General features: G+C 42.0%; 1 protein-coding gene across 1 annotated transcript in view; it reads left to right on the forward strand.

Annotated features, from left to right (window-relative positions):
* The window catches only part of tnfsf10l (TNF superfamily member 10, like), a 43,375-nt gene continuing 18,164 nt past the window's right edge, over window positions 1–25,211 (forward strand). The window contains exons 1-2 of the mRNA XM_026352870.1: window positions 1–237; window positions 18,824–18,973. Coding sequence (XP_026208655.1) covers window positions 1–237; window positions 18,824–18,973 — 387 coding nt within the window. The remainder of the gene's footprint in view (window positions 238–18,823; window positions 18,974–25,211) is intronic.

Below are 25,211 nucleotides of genomic sequence, written 5' to 3' on the forward strand. Positions count from 1 at the left end.
ATGGCCACTCCGAGCGCACAGCAGCAGCAGCAGCAGCAGCAGCACCAGGATTATTTCAGATCGGTCAGCAGCGAGTCCACCACCTACATGATGGTCCCGGCCGGCGGGCCGAGCGGGACGAGGCGCAAGGAAGCGCCGTCCAAGATGTGGGTGGCGATGGTGGTGATCGTGGTGGTGGTCCTGCAGATCGCCTCCACTACGGGGCTTTTTGTCTACCTGAACATGTCCATATCGGAGGTAAGAGCTGGTTCCCACTTGTCCTAAGAGTTTAGAAGCAGCCCTTCACTCCATTTGGTGACTTTAGTTGCCTTGTGAAGGAGTAAAGTGGCTCAAAATGCGCAACTCAGCACCAGGAGCTGAAACACACAGTTGAATGTTAGGTATTATTATAGTGATGCTGCAGACAAAATAAAAACAAATAGTCCCATTTGTGCACATTATAAAGCCGTGGGCACGAGTTTTAACCATCCACAGGAACAGAACCTGTGCAGACACATTGGAGAGATGAAGCGAAACGTCACTTTGGAAAGTCGCTGGTTACTAGAAGAGGTTTGGTGAAGTTTGCCCCCGTGTCTGACTTGTCAGGCGCTCGAAAAAGAAAACAGCCGTACCTGAGTGGACTTGTTGAACATTGCAATCCGAAATTTAAAGGAAATCAAGGCAGAGAGAATAAGTAATGTGTCCGTCCAGCAGCAGTTGTCGAAGTTAACGTGCGTAAAGAGACATATTGGAGCCATGTGGGTAGAAAGCACACGGAGACGGGAGCGCACGGCTGGGTAGACTGTACAATGTACAGGTCAGTCAGGCTGGGAGTCCGATTTGTGTTTCCGACCTGGAATAATCACTTACTATTAGGACTAGTGTAGGTGTAAATGTGTATGTAGTTCACAGCTGGAAAAATACGCTGAAGGCTTCAAGACAAGCAGATTTACTGCAGTGTTTGCTCAGCTTAGCTTTGACTGGTCACTCTGCAAATCACTCAGCTTTGCCTCTGTCCCTGCACTGAAAGTGAAAAATGACAAGGTCATCTGTCCTGTTGTTAAGTGAAATCTGCTGCTTGGAGAAAACGTTAAGTGTCCCAGCAGGGGAAAGTCCATGATGACGAGTGAACTCATTACTCTCAAAGCTAGTCCTCATGGTTGCTCAGGGTGGAAGGCAAAGGGAAAGGAAAGGAAAGGTAAAATCTGCAAGGATGGAGCACAATCCTGATGATGAACCCCTGCAGGAGGCCGGTTTAAGCTGTAACGGCGGGGAGACTGACTGGCTTCAGTGTACTGTGCCTAAGAAGATGTGCAATGCGTGGCACTTTCCCCTCCCTGCTGGAAAATCACTTTAGAAATTGGGGTGATAAGTCACACAGCTGTGCATTGTTAAAGACCTCAATCAAGCACGTGTCCTGCACCAGAGCTGAGGATAATTCAGCCCTGAAACACGAAACCTGAGCACGTCTCTGCCACGCTTTCTTACACCGTGTAGAGGCTGGAGAAGATAAATGACATGAGAAGTTGGACTTTATTCCAGCTAGTTTTCATTGAAAACTTTCAGACGCCCAGCTTTTAGTGAGGTACTAAAAGTGAATTGTGACGAACAAACAGTTTAATGTGAGAAGGACAAAAAACCTGCGTCAGCAAATGTGACTAAGAAAAACAAAAGCAACAAGTGGTCAGTCCAGGTATCTCCAGCTTTTTGCTACATGTTTTATCATATCTGGCTCTTAGGAAGTTGTATCAGTTTTAGGATAAATGCCACTGCTGATAGAGCAGTTATAAAGTTGCTATATAAACATCTCAGTGCTGATGTTTTAGTTTAGAGTCCTTTGGTTACAAAGCCAAATTATCATCATGCGGGGGAAACCAACACTGGATACACCGACACACTGCCTTAGATAGCTTTGTAGTGTTGAGATACATAACATTATTCTCTAATGATGGGACCTGCTAAAAACTACATCTTTCAACATGTTTTCTCAGCTTTTAATGGATTTTGCTAAATCGTTGAACCCCTTTATGTCTTTCTTGAGCTGGGAAACAGTAAACAAAGATACATCAGATTTATATTATGTCTGTTTCTGATTGACTTATTTGCATGAAAGCAACAGTGCTGGATCATTGAAGTCAGCTGCAGCGCTGTAGTGAAATAATGCAGACCTCAGTATACACTGCTCTAATGCTAGTTTAACAGTTTGTAGCATCGTGATCAACGGTTTGGTTACTGTGTTTCTGTGGTGAAGCGTCAGAGGAGGCAGGAAATCACATAAGGAATAGTTTAGGGATGATACTGGACAGAGACCAAACACAAACACGGAGCTATGAATCTGCATGTGGGGAAACCCCCAGATTGTCATGTGAAAGCTATTTTAATCTAGAAACAGGCCCCGCTTTGAATCGCAGCGTTACGCCCCCACGTCAGCCTGACTTAGACAAAAGGTGCATGGAACAATACAAATTCAAGAGGAATTCTCCAGTGTTGCCTGAGTGCTGCAGCACTCACACACACACACACACAAATACGTGCAAACACAGAAGCTCCTGGTCTCGTGGGTGCGTGTTGTTTTGCTGTTGTCCAATGAATGGATTCTGTCACTCTGGATTCACATAGAATCCTTCCTACAGTTGCAGTTTCAGTGAGTTGGTTTCAAGGGAAACTTGCTGGTATCTGCAATAAAACTTGATTCATGGCTGCTGACAGTCAGAAATTGCGGGTTTTTGTGCCATTTTCTTTTGTGCTACCTGCTATTGCGTGTGTCTGTGCAGTCGAGATGTCGCGTTCTGGTGCAGATTCACGTCAGAGTTTGGGGAGGATTAGTGAGTGTAAGGTCACAGCGGGGTGAAGGGTTAAAGCTGCGTAACTCGATGAACTGATAAAACAAAACAAAAACTTAATCTGCAGCTGTTTTGAAGTGAATTTCTCTCAGGTTTGGACAGAAATATGTAGCTCGCTTCATGCTCTAATACGGGTACATTGTGACTATAACAGCACCCCATTATAGGGGTTAATTGACTGTTCAGACTCCATTTGTACTTTGTAAAAAAAAGCAAATGGTTTGTAATTGCACCTTTCCTGCTCCAGTTCTGAGAACTTGTTCAGCACCAGCATTTCTTGTTTGTCTTTCCTTTTATCCATCAAACAAAAATGCCTTAATTTGAAAACAACATATTGCTAGACATACATATATGTGTGTATATATATATATATATATATATATATATATATATATATATATATATATATATATATATATATATATATATTCCTTAATAATATAGTGATAGCTGAAGAAACAAACAGGAAACATGAGAAGAGAGAGAGGGGTTTGAAACACAATGGTCCCTTAATTGAAATCACCCAGGGATGTTGTGGTCATATGGTATGCACCTCAACCACTAGGCCACATACTGTTTGAGTTTCTGTTCGGCGTTACATAATGTCATATGCTTTTCATAAATCTGCAGTGACTGTCTGTTGAATATAAAACACCAATATTAGTAGTTAAAAGTAATGACATACATTAACTTAACATTTACTTAACTTAAGTTTTGGGTGTACTTCAAAATACTCATCAAAATACATTTGATCCTACTTAGTAGCTTAGTTTTTGTTACAAAAGTAGAATTCTAAATGCAAATTAGAGTAAATTTGTATAGCGATATTGGTATTTTTACTTTATTATATATATTTTTATATTTTAATCCACTTGACATACTCACTTTAAGTGAGTAGAAGTGAACAGTGGGATCTGCACCGGCTAAAAAAGTAACCAACTTCCTTTTGCACAAGAGAAACCTTGTAGAAAACAGTGCTATTACAAAGTGAACATAAAGTGATTTCACTCTACTGAGTGGCCTCAGCTGTTGTACCCACCACGTTATCAGTGGATGTCCTGACAAGAATAGGAATGTGTGATGTGTTTTCAGGGGTAGACATGCAACATGTGTGCATCACAGGGGGGTTTCATGTCGCAGAGTGTGTGTGTGTGTGTTTGTGTGAGAAACAGGGAGACAGATATTTGAACTTTAACCCTCCCTTCCACACACAAACACACACACTCACACAGGTGCATGAACACACGCATGTTCATCATTAGAAGCCAATTTTGACTAAAATCCAATCTTTCACTGCAAATATTTAGCTTTAATTCAAAGCCACTAATATAAACCTCCCACACCAGACTCCATTGCCAAAATACACAATTCTCTTCCCTCTCTCTCTCTCTCTCTCTCTCTCACACCTTCCTTCTTTCTCTCTTCCTCTCTGTCTGTCTTTTCACCTCCCGCCCCCCTGCAGTCTCTGTGTGTTATGGTTCAAGTCCACGTCGGAGAATTGAGTTACAGTCAGCTTTAGGGCTGGAGGGAGGGACGAATTTTTCAGCAGTGACACATGCAGTTTTTTTTTTTTTTTAAATCCTTTTATGAGGTAGAAACTTAGAAGTTAACAGATTTCTTGGTAATGTGTGTGTGTGTGTGTGTGTGTGTGTGCCCTGTGCATCTAAACAGTCCTTGGGCATATCTCCAGAGTTACATAAGATGTTTATATATAAAAACAGCAAGATAGTGAGAAAACAAGAGGTTTAAATATGCATGCAAACAAACAGTTAATGGAAGAAGGCGAAAGAGAAATATATTTTGGCCTTGCTTAACATGTCTTCACAGCTTAAAGAGGATTAAAACATTTTGAAGATTAAATTGTGTCATGAAATTTTAAAACCACAGTGCACACAAACATACACTTTTCAGTCAAGAAGCTTTTTTGAGTGCTCTGCAAAACTTACTCTGATATGATACATGTTAGATTTATCCCCAGAAAGAGAATCTCCAATCTCCCACCAAGAAAGGTGTTTTCTACGCACGTTATTTGTCTTGTGCAGACACATGCAAGAGACACAGTGCTGTTATTGCATTGGACTCTCGTGCACACTCTGTGTTTCCATGGCCAGGTCATTTGGATGAAGATGAAAAGGAAAGCAGTGATCACAGGGAAGAGAGGGGAAAGAGGAGAAAGTGAGAAGACAGAGAGAAAAGTGAAGGACAGAGACAGGAGCAGATGATAATGAGCCTTGTACATAAAAGAGACGAGGTCCAGAAATACGCAGCTTGAGGGTTTGAAAACCAATTCCACAGTAGTGTAGACTCACAAGTGACAAACCGAATGATCACAATTGAAGCAGCAGAGCCCCAAACTTTTAATATCAGTAGGTCAAACTCCAAAACTGATGGCTTTAATGTTAAAGTTTATCGCCAACAGAAAGGTCTCCTCGAAATGAAATGCATGTTGGACTGTCCCTTTAAATGGTGAATCAGCAGCAAGAAAGAGAAATAAAATACTTTAAATTTTATATTTGAAGCTGCTCAAAGTCATGAACCGTATTTCAAACTCTAGTGAAGTGAGTCCCAAATTCTCCAAAAACACCAAATATAGAGATTATTTGTACTTTTCAAACAGAACAGAGGAATCTGCTGCATTACGTCATCTGATGAGTACAGATACACAGACCCACCACACACACACACACACACACACACACACCTTGGTTTAACAGCTCGACACGTGAAAGCAGGATATGTGCATTCCCACGTTGGAATGCACATTAGGACGCAGCTACAGCTGTGTGTGTGTGTGTGTGTGCGCGCGCACAAACAGCTGGTGCTGCACTGTGTTATCACTGTGTTTGCTCAGTCGACATGGCTATAAAGTGCTGATAAATGCTACTCGTGAGATTTGAGGGCCCTGAAACTCCTCATGGACTTCTACTACATCTGTTAAGAGATATCAGTGCTGTTAACCTCTCTGTGCACCTGGGAACCATAGTATCTTTTCAGTTTTTTCTATTGTTACACCATGTCGACTGCAGAGTCACGTGAACTACAACTTCTGATATTTCAGTTTTTACCATTTGTGTCCAATAATTGACTTACATGATTCATTGGTGAACAGAACTGATGATCATTTTCATTTGATTTTAAATTCTGTTCAGAAACCTTTATCTACTTCTATCTCCACGTGCAATAAAAAGTGTATCTATCTGTCTCTACTGTAAAACATACAGAAGCAGGTTTAAAAACATACATCTTAATATACTGCATATTGATCATTGTGGCTGGTGTTAATTTAATTTTAAAAAACTGAAATTAGGTTTTTGAGCCCAGTTTATGTTGTTTTGGTCATCACTGAGGTGAAATACTGAGCCTTATGGACTAAAGAAATGATGCTGTAAAACTGGACGTTTACATACCTCAAATTGAGTTTGATGACATTAGATCAAAGTCCAGTTTCTTTTTCTTCAATTTAGTATCCCCACGTTTAGTGCTACAGATATTTTATAGTAAGAACACCCACGGTTGAGCTTTAAACAGCATATTAGTTCTGAATATCAAAGGATGCAAAAATGTGCCAGTTGTGGGAAAATGAAAGTTTCCAGAAACTATTTTAGAATTTATGGTGCTATCATCTCCATCAGTTCTAATCTCCACTGTAAGACCCCCATATGGCTTCTATTATATGGTAATCAACTCCTTCTCATAGTTTCTGTAAGTTTCAAACCGAAGGAGAGGTGAAAAAGAAGCTGCTTTGGCCTGTTGGAACATCAAACTATCAAACTGCAGCTGAAACCTCGACTTGGATCAAAAGTGACAAAAAAAAAAAAAAAGAAAGAAAAGGAAAAGGTAAAGACTTTCCCAGGTTCTTCTCAAGGTGACTGTAAAGCTTTAAGGCCAGAAGCAGTGTTAGAAGTATGATGTCACTGATACTGTATTTACTTTATTCAAATGCGATTGTTTTCATGCTGTAAAAATAAGTCAAATTCAAATGAAATCAGCATTAAATTCATTCTCAAAGTCTGATGAAATTCCTTCAGATAAGAAGCTCTGCAGCAGCTATTCAGTAGTAGAAAAAAAAAGCACCCACTTCTTCTAGCTCTCCACACATCCTGTAAAACCAGGAAGCCTTGAATGCAGCATTCCAGTCCTGGTAAGTAATGGAAACATGGAAACAACAACAAAGTTCCCTTGACAAGCTTTTCAATGTGCAACAAAATTAAAATCAGGTTTTATTAAAAGTAAACAGTCATATCACAGACGCCCTAAACCTGTCGATCGATCAGCACAAAAATCATCAGCTAGTAGTTTGATAAGATGTAATCTAATCAGGGAAGTCGTCTTTCTTGCAAACATTCCCAAATTGAGCCAGAAAACCTGCACATGCACGTTGTATGTGTTACTCCAGGTATGATATACTGCATGTTCGTAAACTGATGGTGATGATGAATTTGTTACTTAATTGCCCAGCGGTTGATTAGATGGACCGTTCTCAGTTGGTCTAACCCTGGGAATGAGCAAAAAACTCCTTGTCCTGGCACAAGGAGGAGGGCTTGTTGGTATCAGCCGAAAGTCTGTCTACTCCAGTGTTTTCCTCCCTCACACACACATATACTTGTTCTCTCTCTAATATCAGTGTTTTGACTCTGAACCTGGTAACAAGACCCCCCTCTCCCTCCGCCAGCTCTCATTTCTGTACCAACGTGAACCCTCGCTTTCTCTGTAAACCTCGGCTTTGGCCGTCTCTTTGTCTCCCTCATGTCTCATTGACTGTGAGGAACACTGTGGTTTTGGCCCTTCTGTCCCAGCCCCTCGCAGCCCATCATTATAGGTCATGTAGATCAAAAAACCACTATAAACATTACGGTTGATGTTCCACTTCCTCGGTGCTGCAGTGAGCCCCGGACTGATGCTAGTTTTTTTGGCTTTGCGTTTCACAGCATAACACTACCTCATTAGAAGCTTGGACATGTGTGGACAGAGGTCATCCATGAACCAATGAAGCAGCCTCTAAGGGAGGGTTTGGCCTGGTCTGCAGATGCCGAATGGAAAACCTTAATAAGAAAATCTCCAAGTAAAGAGGTGAAATCATGGACCTGCCAGGCAGCCGGTCAAATCTTTCCTTCAGGCCTTGACTTTTAAGTAATGCTGTTGTTTTTGGTCTAAGTGTGGCCTGTTTAGAGCAGGAGGTGAGCAATTTAGGAAAGCAGAGGTGGGCTCAATTGCTAGATTACATCACCATAATATTGACATTATAGGACTCAGAGAAATTAGACTTAAGACGGATGAGTCACCAAACGCACTATGTTTGGATCTGCATCAGGATGAGTCATCGTTTTGAAACAAGTCAATCCTTGTATCCTAATTGTTTCAGTATCTTGATGACTGAAATTCAGCATCTCACTTCCAACCTCACAGATCCAAATATAACCAACCTCAGCACTAACAGCTTGTCCTGTTTGGACAAAAAGACAGAACTCCTGTTTCCAAAAATAATGTCTTAGATAGCTTAACCTCCCGGAGTGTAGTAGGAGATAAAAATCTTGCATGAATGTTATGAAAACATATGTCCAATCTAGGATTGTGTTTCTCCACTGACTCAAAAACACGGGATCCCAGGCCTTGGTGCTTCCAAAATATTATGAACGAGCAGGGACAGTGGAGAAAAAACTAGATAGAGGTTTTTAAAATTCAAAAGGCTGTTTGTCGACTCACTCACTCACTAACAGCCTATTTTTAAATTCTTTACATTTCATAAAACTGTCACTAAAATATTTCTGCAAGGACAACAAAGGCGAAGAAATCCCCTGAAATTTCTTTGATAGGTTTTAGTAAAACTAAAAAATGTTCCAGCTCCCAGTCTTGACACTCTCAAATGGCACAAGGTGTGTAGTTGTCGGTAAGAAGCGGAACGACTTCACTTCCTGCTCTAGATTCTCAGAGAGCCGAAGGTATTTGAAAGCAACATAATACTAGAAAAGAATCCCATCGGTTCAGATCACAAACGGGTTCTTTGGCCTCAAGAGTTGGCAGCGTTCGGCACTTCTCATGAGATGCTTCTCATTGCTAACGCACAGTGATGGCTTCGGCTCGGTGGCAAATTCAGAGCATGTCGAGAAACACAAGCCGCGGCGAGGCTTTTCAGCTCCGTCAACCCTGAGTTGAAGTCGATTAGCTCTCAGCAAACGAGGCCGGATTCATCGAAGTCATCTTCTGTGTGTAGAGGGATGCGTAGAGGCACTTTGTGGAGAGGAAGGCACTTGTTATGTCATCTTTGTTTATCAGCGATTAACTCAGTGGAACAATTAGTGAACGTGTTAACAATGTTATTTGTACGTAACAATTTCTTGGAAAAGTCCAAACTGCCCGGTCAAACTGGAACTGGTTTCCTATTATTGTGCTAACGTGTTCAATGCCCAGAGCACGAAAGGTTCCTAGAAGTCAACACTGTGTTTTTTATTGTGAGAGCCAGTGACACCAACAAACACTTATCTGCCAGAACAGTAGCTGCACAGAGAGGCCTTCATCCATCCACGGAAACACTTACAGGAGCGACTTTCACGTCACTGATGTCATTTAAATGCAACTTTTAACCAAACGGCCATGAAACTATTTTGAAATGATCATTTTTAGCTCCCCTCTCCTCGCTGGCTATATTATTCTTACCCCCCCTTCTTGTCCAGGCACATTTCCAGACAGATGCTTCAAATGCCTTTAAATTCTAACTTTAGCTTTAAAGAAACACCTTTGTCAGCTTTCTGAAGTGGCTGTTTTCATTCTTGCGCGGAGGTCTGGACCCCACCAGGAAAAAAACTGCTACAGTAGCGTCATTACCATAACACTTGTATAGGCCCCACTCATTTGAGTCATACTTGCTCACCACCTCACACACACACACACAAACAACACTTTTGCCCACCCATGCTGGACCTGCCCACCCACAGGCGCCTCAAAGGCCTCACAGCAACACGACCACCTTGGCTGGTTACTGCTTTGTTTGATCAACATCATTGTGAATCCTTTGGTCAAGCACTAGTTTTATCGTTGCTTCACTTTAATTTTCCTAAATAAAACCCACAGTGAAATCATCCAGTCATGGAAAACATAATTTTGAATTTAGGCGTAATTGCATGAAGCAGATTTGCTAAGTTGGTTGTTTACCAGAGATAAGCAGAGGTCACTTCAGGTCAAAACATGCACCAGGACTACTACCTTTCCCAATTTATATTGGTTGTCACATAGAAGCCACTTGTCAGTTGCATCCCCACATTTCCAGACACATGACGTCGATGATAAGGTGTCACTGGGTCCAAATGTATGAAGAAATACAGCCAGTGTTTTACAGAGTGACAGTCAGTTGTTGGGAGGCATCACAAGGATTCTTGACATCCTTGCCAGTAAATCATGAAATAACACGTTGCGATAGCACAGTGTAAATGTTGTGATTCACTGGCTGTTAGAGAAAAATAAAAACCACACAGATACTTATCATTGACCTGCTGCACTATCAACATCACATCCCAGAACTTGTATCAGTGTTTGTTTCCTGGTGATAAGTCTGGAAAATGATTGACTCGCCCGACTGCATCTTAAGTTGTGTTTTCTGTCACACTTCACCGTCTCCTGTTTGGACTCTGAACACGGATCGTTTCTTTTTCTTTTAATTGCCTTTCTCTGCTTCTCGCAGTCGCCCGGAGCGCTTCCATCGGTATGTGTGTGCACAGGTGACTGAGACAAACGGGAAAGTCCTGACCTCTCCTTGCTCTTTTCTTTACCTCTCTTATGCCTTTACTTTTTTTTTATTTCTATCCTTCCTGTTCATCTTCTCAAGAGACAACCAGAAACTTAACCCTTGCAATAACAGAATAGTTGACTCTTCATTTCTCATTGCCAGTAATCCAGATAACACAGCCCACACTCCTATAAACCACTTACAATAAAGTCTGTGTCTTTATCACAGTGGATCTTTACAGCCAATTTTAACCAAACAGTAACATTCTCAATTGTTTTAAGGGACAAAGAAGTTAATACGTCCACCCTGCTCCTGTACGTCTTTATTTAAACTGGATAAAATCCAAAACAGCACATTTGACAAAGAGAGGTCAAAGTTCCTCGTGCAATGCTGGGAGTGGTAATTGCTGTCTTGCTGTGGGATTGTGTACCTTATCACGAACAGTCGCAGAGAGCTGCACAGATATACAGTATACACCCAATCATGCATACAGAGGGCTGGCGGCGCCCGCACAGATTTGCACAGGTGAAAGATTTAACAGCAAGCACATGCGAAAGCTTGAGAACGCACAACTAGATCACTTGCAGCATTCCTCATCACAAAGAAAAGCTAAGTAGCTTGCACACACCAACACAAACACATAGTGCACCGGACACAAAGGAAGTAACCGCCTGCGAGTGACGTCACTAATGCCTCTAAGCAGAAGCAGACTATCTTCTGGATTGATTTAAAAATGGATTGGGTGTGGAAAGCAACTGCATTCGTGGAGGAGAAGAATCGGATCCTTTCCAACGAGTGTATAAACCAGTTTGTTTGCTTTACTGCTCAGAAATTGAAGTGTGATCGGGAAGATGGGAATGAGGAAAGACTTCTGTTCCCAGAAATCCCAGCGTGTGAAACTCCCCACACTTCAGTTTGCGAGTGACGCGTTTCGTGTGTGTCGAAACGGTTCGAGTGTAATGTCTGTGTGTGAATTTGGTCCAACAAGACGAACTTCAATCTAGTGAATCTTTTACCTGCTGCACGGTGTGTCTGCATTGCTTTTGGTTGTTATTGATGTCTCCATATCGTGCATGGACCGAATTTCAGGATAAACCTCCTCATCATTTTAAAATAAGCCTTAAAAATGCAACTGAAGCAGATTTGCGAAGGTTGGTGTGAAATAACAGTATTCCCCTGTGAGTCAATAACGTTGTTATTTGAACTCTTTCACTTTTCATGCAACTTATCAGAAGACTGTTTTTAAAGTGCAGTCTTGACCTTGACAAACACAACTCATCTCAGCATTTTAAAGCACCTGCTGCTGTTATCGGAGGAAATGCGCAAAGACCAAACACACATTCTTCGATCACTTACGTCTCAAGGAAACGCAAGTGACCCACTGAGAAGTGGGAAGAGGAGGTAGACTTCGGAAGCTGAGGATCAGTTTTTGGTGATTATTCTAATCAGCTTTAGGCCAGGGCTGGCGCTTCCTCGTGTTTCACAATTAACAGTCATTTCAGGATAAGTTTCCAAAGCTCTTTGATTCACAGGGTCGGTTTTTATTCATGTATGTAGACTATACAGAGCAGCACAATGAGCTAACATCAGTATGTAGAGCTAAACCCACACTGCTATTCCTTACTTACATGAATGCACATTTTAATTTTGCTACGCACCCTGCCTCCGCTCCACACTGTGGCTCCTTCAATGAAGCAAAGTGATGTTGGCATGTGAGGCAAGGCCAGGACACATGTGGTTGCATGAACCCATGTTAAAGAGTGGTTTCTGTTCCCCAGTCCTCTAATGGATTGTGCCTTTGGCTCCGATTTTCAAAAATACTCCCCTGAAAGCTGTTCTGTATGTGTGCTGGGCTCTGGCAGGCCTCCCGTGGGGGAGTGCATGTCTTTTCACTGCTCGACAAAAACTTGGCCGGCATCGCGGAGTGAGGTAGAAACTCACCGTTTATCCGCCGTTCATTATCAAAATGGCCTTTATTTTTACAGTGGTAAATACCTTTGTGTTTGGTTGGCAGTGTGCGCCTGGCATGGTGGCTGTGTAGAAAGCTGTTGGTCATTAAACATGTATCAGAGATGATTTAGACAACTTTAACATGTAAATCAAAGTCGGCAGCAGACTGGCCTTCTGCCAGATACACTGAAGCCTCGAAGGGGTGATAAAGTGGAAAGGACACACACACACACACACAGGCTGCTCACAAAGCATGCACACACATGCCTTTACATAAACCCATACACACACACACACTTAGCAGCATGTACATAAACAAAGTGCACACGGTTACCAGAAGCATTTTGCACAAGCACACATATAACTCTCCTGGTTTCAGGTTTTTAAAAAACAAGTTTTTAATGAGTGCCTCAGGCCAGTTTGTTTTTACTAAAGAAAGTTAGAGTGCTGATTTTCCAAAGCCTGATCTTAGCAGTCGAATAGCGATCATAAATCACAACACAGCACATACTAAATATGTACAGGTGTTTATGACAATGCAGGACTTTCTCTTAAATAATTTGACATATATTTTTCCACAGTCTCATTACTTCTAGTAGCAGAACGGCTAAAAAGACCTTGTTGAGAAGTTGTGTTGTTCAACGTGAAACTGGTATCATGGCAGAAAAAGCTCAGTCAGTGTGTCCCCTGTTATTCTGTCCACCCGTACGAGCACTGTGTCATAATAAAGCAGGTTCGAAATCCTAATCTTATGTTAGTAATTCAGAAAACATTTGCCGGTTTTCCATTGTCTTATGTGCCAGCTCTGAGCAATCCAAAGCATTGTTGAATAAAGAACTAATCAGAGAGAATAATCGTCAGACTGCAGAATGCAGCCATTGTCGAGCTTTAGTCAGATTTATGTTGTTACGATCCTTCTTTTTTCTCTCAAAACCTTCCTGTTAGTCCTTTGCCTGAAGACACATCACACATCAGCTGCACAGTATCGCTAATGATACACAGCCCTGCATATCTCTGCCAGTTCCAGCTAAAACCTGCTAGTACGCTTTACTGCCCCAGGCATCTAATGTATAGCCCGTGGTTTACGCGGCAGAGGAGTAACTCAACATGATGAAGCTGACTGCACCGTGCCGTGCACTCACTGTGTTTTATTTCCCCCCTGTGCATCTGCCTGCCTCTGTGTTAGGGTGAAGTGATTTATGTGCAGTGCCACTGCTTGTGGGGCGTTCTGTCTTGTCTGTTTCATTAAAAAGAGAGAGAACACTGAAAGAACAGCCAACCTTTTCCTCTTTCTGCCTCTGTGCTTACTGTTCACCCCCCAACACACACACTCTCCCTCTCTCTCTCTCTCCCTCCATCTTGGTCCAGACCTCTGGACTGCTGGATTTGAGTTACGTGGCTGCCTTCTCCTCTTCCTAATCCCTTCAAATGAGAGTTTTGGACTGCCAAGGAACTCCCAGACCATCACACACACACGCACACACACACACACACACACACACACACACAGGAACAGAAAATTGTAGCTTGGTTTCCAAGTGGCCCTCTGAGATATTCTTTTCAGGGTTTGGTGTCCAGTGAGAGCCAGCCAAACACACACAGTCGCTCTGTTGCACATACACACTAAGGGCAGGCCACACACACAGATACCCACACGTAATACATACTGCATGTACATGCACTCACACACACGTATGCACTCACACAGAGAGGGAACAGTGAAGCATTGTTCGCTGCTTCCTGAGAGAGTCGGCATCAGGATCACAGGAGCTCTGTCAGCTTGGACCCTTCCTCCTTCTATCTCTCGCTGGAGCCCAGGCATCCAATTGAACATGGACAGCCATGAGAGACCACATGTCTACTGGCTAAGAAGGGATTAAAAGCACATAGATCACTCGGAAATGTGTGTTTCCCTCATACTGCAGACGTGGTAATTTCCAAAAGCTAACAGGATCTGTCCCAGTTTAGCTCTTCTATCTGGAGAATGGTAGTTTGCTATAAATAATTATTGTTCAGGTTCAGACCTCGAAAATAACATCCTGACATTTCAAGAAATACTCCGCTCTGCTGCTGCTGCATCACAATCTGGCAAGAAAAACACAGTTGCAGGACATTATTTTATATATTGTTATTTTATTTTATACTTTTTATGTTGTCTGGAGGAATTCAAATATTCCCAGTTGCATCATTTAATAAAGTAATCAAACACATGAGCATTAAATCTTATTAACGCAGAAATGGTTGTGAACCGTGCACAGTAAATTGAAATTCCATGTCCTTATCTGAGAGGATGGCGAAACATTCAACACTGGCTAAAAAACCTGAGAATACATCAGATCTAGTGTCAAATGTTGCAGATATCTTTAGCAGGTGGTAGCCTGTGTTTGGCTGCTGAATGAACTCACTGCATTGGAGCCAAAGGAAGGACATGTCTTCTGTGTCGATATCATTAGAAAATACATCACTCAGGGGACAAGAGCACAGAGCTCCTTTTCTAAAATGGAAAATATACACTTTGATATATAAATCATGTTTTCAGCACAACTGCAGAGCCGATTATTGGCGACTAGTTCAATTACAAAACTTTTGCTGCAGAATTAAAATTAAATGAATCAAGTTTTGTCAGAAGTAAAGAAAACATGATGTTCTCCTGTTCTTAAAGCCGAGGCCGACCACCTCCGAGCTTATTGATTTGTTAATGCTGAATCATCAGGGTGTAACTTGTTCTTTCAATGATAGCTAATGGGGCCAGCTTTACAATTATGAGATTTGGCCAGGAGTCGGATCTGGCAGAGACGAACTGTAGTCAGAGGAGCGCTCAGGGGAAGGTGAGGAGGTGAGGTGGGGGTCGTCTTCTGATTAGTCATGTTTGAAATGTTGCATGTTCCCAGGGTATGGGGGTGATGTAGAACCCCCCCTCTCTCCACATCTCTTGAGGCGTGCATGTCTCTACTGGCCTACAGAACCTCGCTGCTTTCCAGCAGTGAATCTAAATCAAAAACACAACGAGTGCAGGAAATAACTGATACAATCCACTTAAATGAAGATATAATTTCGGCTCCTTGGCTTCAAAAGGATATTGTTATTATGCTAATCAGCGACAGGACTAAGCTGCAGAGTGTGGCCGGAATTGGTGGGACTTGAAAAGTCCGTAAAAAAATGAAGGAAAATGTCGTGCAGACAGAGCAAAGTTGGAAACAGTAAGAACCAGCCTGGATCTGTTAGCAGCGGTGTTGACATACAGTCAGAGCCAGACACCAGAGCGCTCCACTGAACACAGAAGAGAGGAAACAGTGCATATTTCCAAATGAGAGTGAATAAAATCGGACATAAAACAAGTTTCTCTCAAGCGTTGTTACACCAGAAACATTGTTGTTGTCATAGCAGGAGTGTGATTCTAGGAAAGTTCTGATCCACATATTCATGTCCCATTCAGCATGAGCTGTAATGAGGCGATGGGTGCTGTGCTTTGCATATGCTTATTACTAACTAGTAAATCTGCTAACAACTAAACTAAGATGGTTAATTTGGTTTTCTGCTGAACATCAGCATCAACTAATTAAAATACTGGTCATTTAGTTTGGGGAATCATGGGTGGAGTCCTAAATATTGATTGACGTGCTAATCTGTCATTTACAATAAAGGCAGTCACTTTTCCCAAGGAACCAGGAAACTTTTAAGTAAGAAAAAACTCAGGTGGTTTCTTTCTGAAGATTCAGGAACTATTGTGCGGCGCTGAACATCACTGATTGGTCAAACACTGTGCACGCCCGGCATTTTAAAAACCTGCTTAACAAGAAAACAACCATTGCACTTAATATTGTCAGCAGACTCATTTCCTTTATCATTCTTCAAATTACAATTCCCTCGCAGGGCCTTTTATCCGGGGGACAGTTCCTGCGGCCTCGTGCAGTGAAACCTAGAGAAAAGACGAATGTTTCTCTGCATAGTTTGTCTTAGCCTCTGGCCTCCAGCTCCATACACTAATGGAGCAGAGAGTTTTCTGCTAATCCTGTTTTCAACTCGGCGCAGGAGAGTGTACGGCCTTTATCTCTTCACTAATATGGACAAGACTGTTTCCCATAATAGATCAAACACTCCCAACTGGCCCTGTAGAAAGTAAATGGGCACACACGCACGTACGCGCGTGCGCACACAGCAACGCACAGACCAGCACAGATGCAAGGCCTATCCTTTTATTCTCATTTACAGACACTCCTAAATACCAATTAATCCTTCAACCCGAACCACCAAAGCAGGGAGTGTGCTTTGGCAGAGGCGCCACAAAGAAACCAAGCCTACTTTCACTCCATTTACTGCACCAAGTGAGCTCAAATCCACTCATGCATGTATGAACCTCCCCAACACTTATACCAGTGATAGCTGTCATCACACGCTCCCCCTTACTCTAGACCATCTATCTCAGCCCAGACCTCAGTGTCAGCAGTGTTTTGGGGGAGATGTATATATGCAGATGATCCATGAAGGCCTACTCTTCCTAAAGAATTTATGGATACATGACGTTAAGACAAAATGATCTTAAAATACTAATACGCCCCTTTGTGAAACTGAAATAAATAAATGTAAATTACAAGTTTACATACTATTTTGGCTTGTAGTGGCAGCACATCGCATTGTTCAGCTTGTACAGTTCACACACAACCATTTTAACTTCAATGTCCCCACTTAGACGAGTGAAGTCATTAGAGACATGAGTCATTCTTTTCAGGACACCACGTTGAGACAGTTGAGGAGCAGCCCCACTCTTTTCTAAAGAACCCCAGTTCTTCCCGTAAGTTTCCTGTCCTTCCCGCTTGGTCAGAGCTAAATTGACACACTCACACACAGTTAGATACGCACACAGACGCACAGCTATCTTTACTGGGAACACGGAGACCCGCTCGTGTATCAACATGAACGTTATCTGCGAGAAATAAAAACGGTTGAGGAAGCAACGTAAAGTGGAATAGCAAAGAAAGTGGTTAAGAGAAACAATGGAGGCTGGAAAACACGGGGACAGAACGCAAATTCAAATGGGTTTTATTAGAAATAAAGGGTCAATCAAAAAGATATTCATAAAAATAAAGAGAGGGGGTGAAAGAATGCAGCTCTGTAATCTCTCTCTCCTCATCAGCGCTTGTTATAGAGTCATTAGCAGGGATTTCAGACCATGACGCTCACAACATCCCTAAAGGGTATACACACACACACACACACACACACACTTATCCAGATAACTCAGCAAATGCCTCATTGTACAGTACAGTTCCCAAAGACGTCTTATTCGACCTATTGTGCCCAAAATTACATAAAAACATGTCTTAATTCAGAAACACGTCCCCTTAGCTCCAAAGGAACTGCTCTTTGGTCTCTCATTAGACGAGGCATGATATGGATGTATTTTTGGTCTTCGGTACCATGTATGTCATGTTCTCACACAGGGAGATGTGTTTCAGCTCCAGGAGGAGATCCAGTCTGCTGTACGTGTGTCAAAATGTTTTGGTTACATTTGTTCTCTGGTTGTTTCGGTCTCACTTTCAAACACTTCATGTAACATCCCCATTCCCTTTATCTCGTTCATTCATTATCCCTTTCCTTCTACAAATGTGGCACAAAGGCAAAGATACGACGTGTCCCCCAAGGACAATTACGCTTCAAAAGTGAAAGCACGTTTAGGAAAGCGAGTACCACCTCCACTCATGCCACATTTCTGCAGAAACAGAAAGAAGAGTCGATGCACTAAAAGCTCACTGAATGAGAGGTGCAGAAAGACTAGTGAGATTAAGCATCAGGAATAAATTAAATGGTTGAATATCCAATGTGGATAAATGAAAAAAAATAATGAAAGCAATGCCATTTATATAAACCTGTGGGATTTCACTGATTTCATCAAAGAGCAAGAACAAATACTATAATTTTATCAAATCTAATATTTGCAGAATTTGCATCTGGACTTGTGAAATGTTTTTCCTCTTAGTTTGGAGTTTATACACAGATGTTGTTAAAGTGCTATTTTACTTTTCTGTTTCTCCACAACCATTTGACAGATGTTGTTGTTGTTGTGAAAAAGAATTTCTACCCCTTATTAGTAAGCAATTAACCCCCATAGCAATGTGGTTTCCTCAGCATGTTTCATTGTCCAACTGACCAAAGTCCTCTGATTGCAGTGTTTACCCATAATCTATTTATTTATACTTCCTCGCTATTTATACGATAGTAATTACTGTGATGCTTGTCCACATATGTACAGTAGACCACCCGATGAAGGCTTTTAAAATAATTAACCTTTCAGCTTCTGATAATTGTTTGTTCTGTGTATTTTTGACCACAGGTGCGTAGCCAGGGTGTGACAGAGGAGCTGAAGTGCCTGAGTTTACTGAATGCTTTGGATAAGGACCAGGACATCCCAGACCAGCTGGCCCAGCTCTTTGGAGAGCCCTGCATCAAACTGGCCGAAGGCATCAAAGCATACATCTCTAAGGTACGAACCACGGACGTTCAGCAACCCTCCTTCCACATTTCCATCTATTTGTTTTAAGATCACTTTTCATCCATGGTGGAATCTTCCACTGTCTTTAATAGTCATATATACATTTGTAGACAAACATACATATAAATATTGTATATTATTAGAATATTACATAGAAAATTAAATTAAATAAATGCTCCGGCTCCATAGTACCACTCCTAGATTCTGAATGATCTACTCCATATAGCCACAGTGTTAACTGATAAAAGCCAGACTACAATCATTATCTCCAAATTAAACATATTTAGGATATTACAAGTTTAATGAAGGCTGCTTGTGCGGCTCTGCTGGTTTCACAGTGAAGGAATCTGCTCAGTCACAGTGGGTCAAGAAACATCTGTGGGAAACATCCAAGTCTCTGGGTGGGACTAATTGGGCAGATTTTGTCAGCATGCTGGAGAAACCTTCAGCTCATATACTGTATGAAGAAGTAGAAATACTTAAAAAGGACACCTGTGAAAAGATTGTCCTGAAATGACACCATCTCCTGCGAAGCTCTTGACAGCTTCCCTTGAATATACAGGAGGTCCAACAAGTGGCCCCAACGATTGTTTCTGGAACAGAAACATAATGGGACATATGATGGATTGAGTGGAACAAAGCCAGAGTAGTGGAAATGAGAGTAAGACACCTCATTTGTCTCACTTTGGACTTTGTTGTTCCACATTTAGCTCATTTTCTTTATTTTAGCATCAGTGGAGAGGTTGTCGGCGGCGTTAGTTGAGGTTACAGCAGTGTTCACGAGCAACGAACTTTCTGACCGACTGGTGGTCAACTAAGTATCATAACACCAGTTAATAAAAAACGGAGTGTACCCATTTGTCACTGTTACGGTATCAACTCCACCGAGTCTGGTTTGCTACAGGTTTAGATTTACAAGCACCAACTTGTGTTTTTCATGACTCTGGGTCTGAGAGTGTTGTGCCTGTGGGTGTATTTAGCAGCCGATACTTGCACACACAAACACACACACACACACACACACACACACACACACACACACATATGCACAGTCAGATATGTGTGTGTGCACAAGTATTGTCTCGTTGTTGTGTGCGTGCCAACTGTTTGGATTAAAACTTGGCCTTTATGAGCGGTATCTTAAAACTGATGAACCTGTGCCAGACTTCAGTCAAATACAATTCAAATAAATACAGGTGTGTGCCTACTTACAGGTGGCTGATTGAGTCACCTCAGGGTTGTTATGAACTCCAGTCACTTGTTATTGTAAATGACATGAAGCTACTATTCCTCTAAATCATGCTTCACATAGTTTAAAGGGAAATTTCAGGCTTACACCAGGACGTGTGTGGCAGAAGTGCTGAGTTTCATCTTGTGCTACCTTTTTATTTAGTGGGTAAGTCCAATGACATAACATAGATTGAGCTGTGTTTCATTTTCTATTAAGATGTGTTTAGTCTCCCTGTTTCTCTAGAAACGATGATGAGTAATGAATAGTGTCATTAAATCCACAGTTCAATCTATCAAGAAACTGATACTTGACTTATGGCTTAGGTGAGAGAATTAATGAAGACATAAAGCTTTATATGATTTCCGGCTCTTGTCCCTGCAAAGAAACAGCATTTCAGCTTTTCTTTTACAGAAATAGTCCTTTTTGTTTTAGTTTTTTGAACAAGACATGTATAATGTGTATAGTAGCAACACATTTTGAGGTAGATTTTGTTTCCCTCAAGACTTTGTGCTACACTAATCAGAAAATAATATGTGTCTAAGACCATCAGTGCTGTATGCTGGTATGCGTGTGCAGGTAATGATACTGTGTGTGTCTGTTTTAGTTTAGTTTACTGGACTCTTACTCCACTATTACTAAGCCAGTTAGTGTAATACTCTCAAATGATTAATAGTGAGTAATGCTTATTTACATATTGAAATATAGATCTTTAAATAGCATGGTTGGTGCCATTCTATTTGTATCTATCTTAAAAGTCAGAATCCATGTAGGAGGATGAGTTGTCAGAGCCCACCTGTGCCTAGGCACAGACTGTTTCTCACTCATTCATCACCTCTCAGCTTCATATTCCGGCTTTGTGAAACCATCCATCAGCACAACACAAACGTATCAGGATTTAGTTTCTCTGGCCTAAACGATGCAACATAAGAAGACTTCCCAGGATCCAGGAAGTCCACATAACCTTTAGTCAACTTGCTTAATTCATAATTTGCCTCACTGCTGAATCGTGTCATCTGTCAGTCACACGGCTGCTCACACACACAGAAGATCCACACACACACCAATAAAACACATATAAGTCACATCACTATTACCCACACACTCCTGCACTAAGTAAACAGGTTGTGCTTTGACAAAAATTAAGGTCAGACTACCCTCAGCACACATGTTAAATCAGCATAAAAATACCAGTGACTCTGGGAAGCCGTGGTCCAGGAATCCCCCATCACTCTCCCACACGCCCACGCAGTCATTCATAACCCCACTCAGTCGCTCCATTGACATAAGTCATCCAATTGCAGACATAGCCAAAAGGATTTTTCCCACTTAGTCTAAATATCTGGATGCCTACAGCGGTGTATCTCCAGCCCCCTCATTTCCTACCACTGTCACACAAACACATTCAACCACTGTCTGTCTTAGTTAAAACCTCTCTTGTCCTGTTCTCTTTTAGTCCACATTACCTTCCCCCCTCTCTTTTCTTTTCACCTCTCACCTCCTCACCCCTGCTTCTCTCTGCTTGACTTGTATGATACAATCGCAGAGCGCCGTTGCACGCCCATGTGGTCCTCAGTGGACAGGAACAGCAATGTCTAGTTTTTTGCCTCAGTGTAAATGGGTTGTGCAGACAATGCGCACGGTTCCTGGTGACACACGTCCAGACATATTTACATCTCATTACTCACTTCCACACATTCACACAAGCAGACACATATTAGTGAGCTACAGTGATCCAAAGTCCCACTAATTTCCTTGTCGGAACTTAAAGTCATTTTCCTTCCTACAGCTCAAAATGGGGAATGGGCAGTGAATTTGCAGAACCTGCATCTCACATGATCCGCTTCCCTGCAGTGAGGCTTTGGACTTGCTGTCGACCGGCATTCTTCAGCGGCTTCCTTACTCTCCTTAGTTGGCATCTGACCAAGGAAGGAGCATGAGTAATTCTGCTTAAAGGAAAGGATTCTGCTGCTTCGCCATTGCACCGCAAACTGTGACTGACCATGTGGCACCATGCTTAATGAACAGACAGGAGAGTCGTGTCAAACGTCTCATCAAACTGTTGTAAGGGAAATGAACATATTTCCCGATATATGCACACTCAGAAAACTGTTTTCTAATCCTCAGTTCCTACAAACAGTAAACAGATGTTACTGTCCGCTCACTGTGTTTGCATTGCAGGGTCACTGGGACAGCAAAGGCAGCATTCCTTATGACAAATATAGGTCAAGTCGGGCCACAACTACTTGTTCAGGCCTGTTGCTGAAGTGTGTCGGTGTGTGTGTGAGGCGTCCCAGCTGTTGTAGCAACAGGTGCTGGGAAGAAGCACCGCTCACTGCTCCTCACGGCAGATCAGCTACTTAAAGCAATTTGATCCAGTGAAATGTGGAAATGCTAAGACCTGAGTGCCGCTGAGATCATGAAACTGTGAACAGCGTCCATTCAAGTTAAGAGGAAAGAGAAGGCAAATCATATGAAGACTGATTCGTATTGATAAAAGTGAATAAATAAATAAAATGAATGCAGTAAACCTGTCAAACACCTACGCAGCCTCTTTGCCTTTTAACTCTGGCACAAAAACCACAGTCCAGCAAGTCCAAAACAGATGCTTGGATTTAGTTCACTGATAAATTTAAAGTATGCGGTTTGGATGTGCACCCAGCCTCGCCCGGTCATATTGGTTTTATAACACAGAGAATGACAAACAGTGAGTGTGAGAAGTGCAGACAATCAAGAATGAGATGTAGAGTAAAATAATGGAAAACACAAAACAAAAAAAGAGGGGGTGAATAGTTTCAGCTCCAGTTTATCTCCTGGAACTTATTACAATGGCTCTGCATGATTCCTTCATGTGGCACACTTGCATATGAACTGTACTAAATGGAACCAGTGAGAGAGTGAGCAATGGTGATGATGATGTGATAAATATGTGTGCGAGAGGATGACGAGGGAAGATAGAGTAGATGGGAGTGTACTGAAAGACTTCCCATATTGGTATGAAGTGAGAGGCAGATTGAAGAGAAAGAACTGGAGCAATAATGGAAACAGTGCAAGAACAAGAGAGAAAGAAGCTTTTAACAAACGCAGCTGGACGGGAACAAATAAAAAAGAAGGCGATGAGAGACGTGGAGTTTAAGAGGGGAAAAGGGCTGGGGAGGAAAAGGTGCCGAAGGAGAAAGATGATAAAAGAGCAAAAAGCTGGAGACCAGGACAGAAACGAAATACATACACAATGAGGTTTCAATTATTCCACACGGTGTGGGGGAACGAGAAGAAAATGTTTGTTTGACACCCAATAATGATCCAAAAGTTCAAATTCATACTAACGTGGACCACACTGGCAGCTCCAGACCATATAAACACTGAGATGAAATCCATTCCCATCTACTGCAGGTTCACATCACTTCATTAATGTCTAAAAATCAGCGTTGAGTTATTAAAAACTTGTCTTGGGGCGTACTTCATCCATCACGCGACAGACAGCGTTTCACTTTGAGACACTGACCTTGGTAAAGCAGATCATGTCAGCCAACATCACATGAATAAAAGCTGATTAATAAAATGATTATATATAAGTATAAGTCTCCTCAAGTACAATTGTTTAGAAGTAAACTGAATAGACTTTCCATACAAATGAAAAAAGGGCCTTCAACAAGGGAAATGAAAAGCAGACACCGGTAAGAAAGGAAGGACAGTAAAGCTAGGCTAGTCGGGAGTTTCCTTCGTCTTTGGTCTCGATGATCTACCCATGCGGAGAATTCGGCTCCTCAGGCCTTTGATCCTCTTCTATGTGTTTGTGACACGTGAAGAAGTGCAGCAGTTCTCGCTTTCACATGTTATCGCTTCGTCTTGTACGCACGCATTATCCTGTGAGTGATTTAAAGCTAGACAAGGAGTGAACCGGCTGGAAAACAGCACCAAGCTCACGTCTTAACCTCTCAGGGCCGGTGGAGGCCGGAGTAACTTTGCTCTCCTTACTACGACTGCTCTCGTCAGTTTGAGAGACAGCGCTGCTACATCTGTACCTCCTGAGAGAAACTGCCGATACATCAGCTCTCAGCTGCCAGATTCAGTGATGGATAACGCTCTGAGGCGGGGCCATGCGTTAACACATTCACCGCGGAAATCTGTATTAATGCTCGCTCTCCAGGGTGTCAGCTGTGGTATGTCTTTACCAGTGGTGTGACGGACTGTTTCAGCTAAGCTGGTGGTCAGTCTGGTTTCGATTATGCCATATATGCTATCAAATGTAAAGCAGATAACTGTGTTTTGCGAGATGCTACAGTGGCGGAAATAAAAGAGAAAAAACAACCAGGACCGTTCAGGAAGTTGCAACATAGACATCTACAAGTCTGTGAAAAGTGGAAAGAATCTCCTGAACATTATGTGCAGTGATTAAAAGCTGGATCTCTGATAGACACTAAGTGGAAAATTAGCTTTTATAAACAGAAGCGATGGTTCAGACTCACCTCCGCAGCTTCAAATAAAAAACATAAATGTGAGTCTGCATTTAAAAATAGCCTGAACTTGTGACGTTCAACGAAGCCTCACCTTTTCAACCGCGTCTAGAGCTTTTTTTATATCTTGGATGAGTCCTAAGATGAACTGAAACAAAGGTTGACACCCTTTTCTGGAGCTTTCAGCTGTATCACACAGTGTTGGAGCTCAGTAGCTGTTATCTACTCATCACATCAGGAGTTCTCAGCCGCTGTGACTAAAGGCGAGCATCGAGGCTTCATACCTGACTTAGGAAGTAGTAGTTTGACAACCAATCCACACAAACTTTCGTGATTCACTACACTGTCATAATCAGAAAAGATTTAGTTCACTACTATTAACTACAACCATCGACCGCCAGTTATAAGAGGCTTCCTCTTCTATAATCCTTGAACAGACTCCATCTGTTGATGAAGACCATGTGATTCGGTTGAAAAACCTTAAAAATAGCAAACAACTAATAAAAAAAACTTTAAGTCGCAAATGAATTTTGTTGCTTAACAG

Source organism: Anabas testudineus, chromosome 18, assembly GCF_900324465.2.
Source record: "Anabas testudineus chromosome 18, fAnaTes1.2, whole genome shotgun sequence".
Taxonomy (NCBI): Eukaryota; Metazoa; Chordata; class Actinopteri; order Anabantiformes; family Anabantidae; genus Anabas; species Anabas testudineus.